This window comes from Teleopsis dalmanni, chromosome 2 (assembly GCF_002237135.1).
Source record: "Teleopsis dalmanni isolate 2A chromosome 2, ASM223713v2, whole genome shotgun sequence".
Taxonomy (NCBI): domain Eukaryota; kingdom Metazoa; phylum Arthropoda; class Insecta; order Diptera; family Diopsidae; genus Teleopsis; species Teleopsis dalmanni.
This window is the reverse complement of record NC_051847.1, coordinates 103,378,036-103,381,736: the sequence shown is the minus strand read 5'-3', so window position 1 is coordinate 103,381,736 and position 3,701 is coordinate 103,378,036. Positions and strand designations below refer to the sequence as shown.

Sequence of the window (3,701 nt, the reverse complement as noted above, 5' to 3'; positions counted from 1 at the left end):
TCAATAAAGATACATTATATTAAGAAATAAATTTACTTCAATTCAAATTGAAATCAGTGACTTCTTTGTCGGAAGACATTAGGCAGAAACAAGATTTCTTGAATGTCATAGGACGAAATATACAGACGAAATTACAAACGAAAATAATCATTATACCATAACTACAGTTAACAAACAAACAATAAATCAGCATTTTAATGACACTGTGGCAGTACTTAAACATAACCAAATCAAAATAAAGAATAGTGAGATTGTAAGACATTTATTATATATTCACCAAAAGCAAAAAATTTGACTTAAAAAAACACTACATGAAATATAAGAGGCTAAGTACAAATTTTACCGTTCAAGCATTCGTGCTGTTAACGAAAAATTCCAAATGCAAGTCATCGGCATACCCATAGCTCTTGTACTAGAACTATATTAGTAACCTATCTATTGAAGCCATGCATCAGGCTGGCGGATGCAGTCTTACACTGCTGTAGGTTAATTTGTTTGACCCACATCATTATCACAGTGGTTTGTGAAGTCACTAATTTCCATATTAAGAGCACTATTCTCATTTTCGAATTTCAGGAAATGATCGTCGACAAAGCGATAGCGTGTACCTATTGTCTCCTTTTATATGAGCATCAGAAGAACTGTGATTTTTCCACAAATATTACGGGGAATTAGAAAAAGGTTATCCGAAGAAAAAACTATTTCTCTTAGAAATTTGGTTGAATGTACAAATTCGTATCTCTTGTCGTTAACATAAACTTCATTATTAGATAACATAAACTGACCTAACCAGAGATAAAAAAGACTTGTTTTGTAGCCTAGTGTATTTTTCTGCGATTTTGAAAAAATAGTTATTTAATATTTAAAATAAAAGATTTGCCTATAAATTTCTTGTTCTGTATATTAAGAGAAAAAGAAAACGTGGAATTTCAAGAACAGAAAAACAAATTACCAACCGAAAGTACTTAAGTATTTTAAATGAATAGCTTAACCAAGAACGCATCATTTTGAATTGCACGCGACACAGCGGACCCAACTTCCGATATGGACACAACGTCATTTAAGACATTTGGCTGATTTGTTCGAAAATGTCCCCGAAGACCATTATACATTTTTATGGATAGGTTAAAATAATGCGTCCTCAAGACGTTTTTAAAAACGGATTGATCCGTTTCCAGTTAGGGCCTTTAAAAACTGGTTTCTCGTCCGAACAAGAAAATATGATTTAAAAAAAAATGATATAATAGTAGGTTTAAAGCAAAAACAATGGTGCCATATAAAGCATGCTATACCCATGTATTTATACTGGTATATGGTATATACGAGAAATTGCAAACTAAGAATTCTATTGTTTATTGAGCCAAGTCTATTTGTTCTGTGAGTTGATTAGATGCTATAAGGATGAAGTTGCAGAGTAAGCTAAATCCGTTCTTAAAGATCGTTCCAACAGTGTTTTTTTAGTTAATAACTATTGTATAAATATGTAATATTAAAATGAGTTTGAAGGGGATAGAATGAATATTGGAAATTAAATAAATACGTTTTAAAAATTTTTAATTTCTTGTCCAGTTTAACAAATCTCGTATATTATCCACTAGAATGCGAAACCAAAAAACCAAAATTATTTAGTCGATTTCATTTGTCTATTCTAAATATGTAACATTTATTTATAAGATTTAATGGAATGAAAAAAATTGCATATGTGAAAAAACTTGGATGAACATGTTTTACAGTGGCTTTTGAAAAATAATTAGTAATTCTTATTCTTAATAAAAGTTACTATTTACAGAAATATGCGAAAGCATGGGACTCTACATTAAATTTCAAAATATAACTGCAAATAATAGTAACAGTGAACGTGTAAACGGTATTAAAGCAAAGCTTTAGCAAAGCTAAATAATTAACAAATTAATAATATATAATCCTGATTTGAAATAATAGTAACAGTGAACGTGTGAACAGTATTAAGGCAAAGCTTTAGCAAAGCTAAATAATTAACAAATTAATAATATATAATCCTGATTTGAAATAATAGTAACAGTGAACGTGTGAACAGTATTAAGGCAAAGCTTTAGCAAAGCTAAATAATTAACAAATTAATAATATATAATCTTGATTTGAAATAATAGTAACAGTGAACGTGTGAACAGTATTAAGGCAAAGCTTTAGCAAAGCTAAATAATTAACAAATTAATAATATATAATCCTGATTTGAAATAATAGTAACAGTGAACGTGTGAACAGTATTAAGGCAAAGCTTTAGCAAAGCTAAATAATTAACAAATTAATAATATATAATCCTGATTTGAAATAATAATAACAGTGAACGTGTGAACAGTATTAAGGCAAAGCTTTAGCAAAGCTAAATAATTAACAAATTAATAATATGTAATCCTGATTTGAAATAATAGTAACAGTGAACGTGTGAACGGTATTAAGGCAAGGTTTTAGCAAAGCTAAATAATTAACAAATTAATAATATATAATCCTGATTTGAAATATGTCTCGACATACATATGTCACACCTATAGAAATGTCATTTTTGTCATGCCAAAAGTCGATGTTTAAAAACTGTCCAGGAATTCTAATAGAGATTTGATGAAATCCTGCGCAGTAGCACCCAAGTAGTAGTATATTGAATCGAGCAATACGAAAAACATTAATTATGGTGTGTAGACAAACTAAAATTGTTTAAATTGGAAAAAGTTCACATCAGTTTAAACTTTAATAAAACATAAAAAGTTTCTACACAATAAATTTTTTACACAAGAAAGTAATGTTTCCGATTCGTTTATGTAAATAAATTATGTTTCAAGCATTCAGGACATGTTTTTTCAGATGTGTATACGATAATAGTTTTGACTACGTGTAAGTTGAACACCGGTGATAGAGGTTAACTTTTAAAGTTTGTGTACGTAAAAAATGTTATCCTATAAAATGTAAGCAAACCAAAAATTTCTGTGCTATTGCTTTCTTCAAGAAAGCAAATCAAACTATGGTTCCCGGTTATCGTATATATGTAAACGTTCTACAAGACGGCGTAACTGGTTTTAGGAATAATTTTTGATTTGCTTAGAAAAGAATATATTTATATATTTTATATGAGTATCTCTATGAGTTTCGAGACGAAATCTACTAAGGACTTTAAATTTTGATTGTAAAAATTAACAATTTTATTAAACTAAGTTCTGTTTTAAATTAAGTTTCAATAATATTATAAATCGTTTTCATTTTGCTGCATTTCAGAGTTTCAACTATCTATTTTGTTATGATTTAAGTGAACATCATCATAATAATGAAAAAACTGTTATTTAAATTAGGCCCAATTTTTTGTTTACTTTTGAATATAAACATATATTTTCGTGACATTCTTGCAGATACAGTAGCAAGCACAAATGGTACGTACTATTTAATAATTTTTGCAATATTACCTATTGGTGCCAAAAAAAACTAATATTTCACTTATAGAGTTTCTAACTATGGACGGACCATACTTTGATGATATTAGTCCACGAAACGTTACAGCCGTTGCCGACGACACAGTTGTATTGAGGTGTAAGGTTAAAAATAAAGGCAATAATACGGTGCGTATAGAGTATCTATTAAGTCTAATTTTTGACTTTATATATCAAGTTTTTCTTATTCGTTATAGGTATCATGGATGCGTAAGCGTGATCTGCGCATATTAACTTCAAATGTTT

The 3,701-nt window shown here is 28.9% G+C and overlaps 1 protein-coding gene across 1 annotated transcript in view; it reads left to right on the top strand.

Annotated features, from left to right (window-relative positions):
• The first annotated feature begins 2,728 nt into the window (after nucleotides 1-2,728).
• The window catches only part of LOC119675251, a 1,494-nt gene continuing 521 nt past the window's right edge, over nucleotides 2,729-3,701 (top strand). Inside the window, exons 1-4 of the mRNA XM_038086439.1 lie at nucleotides 2,729-2,911; nucleotides 3,247-3,398; nucleotides 3,469-3,584; nucleotides 3,653-3,697. Of these exons, the coding sequence (XP_037942367.1) occupies nucleotides 3,296-3,398; nucleotides 3,469-3,584; nucleotides 3,653-3,697 (264 nt within the window). The 5' untranslated portion in view covers nucleotides 2,729-2,911; nucleotides 3,247-3,295. The remainder of the gene's footprint in view (nucleotides 2,912-3,246; nucleotides 3,399-3,468; nucleotides 3,585-3,652; nucleotides 3,698-3,701) is intronic.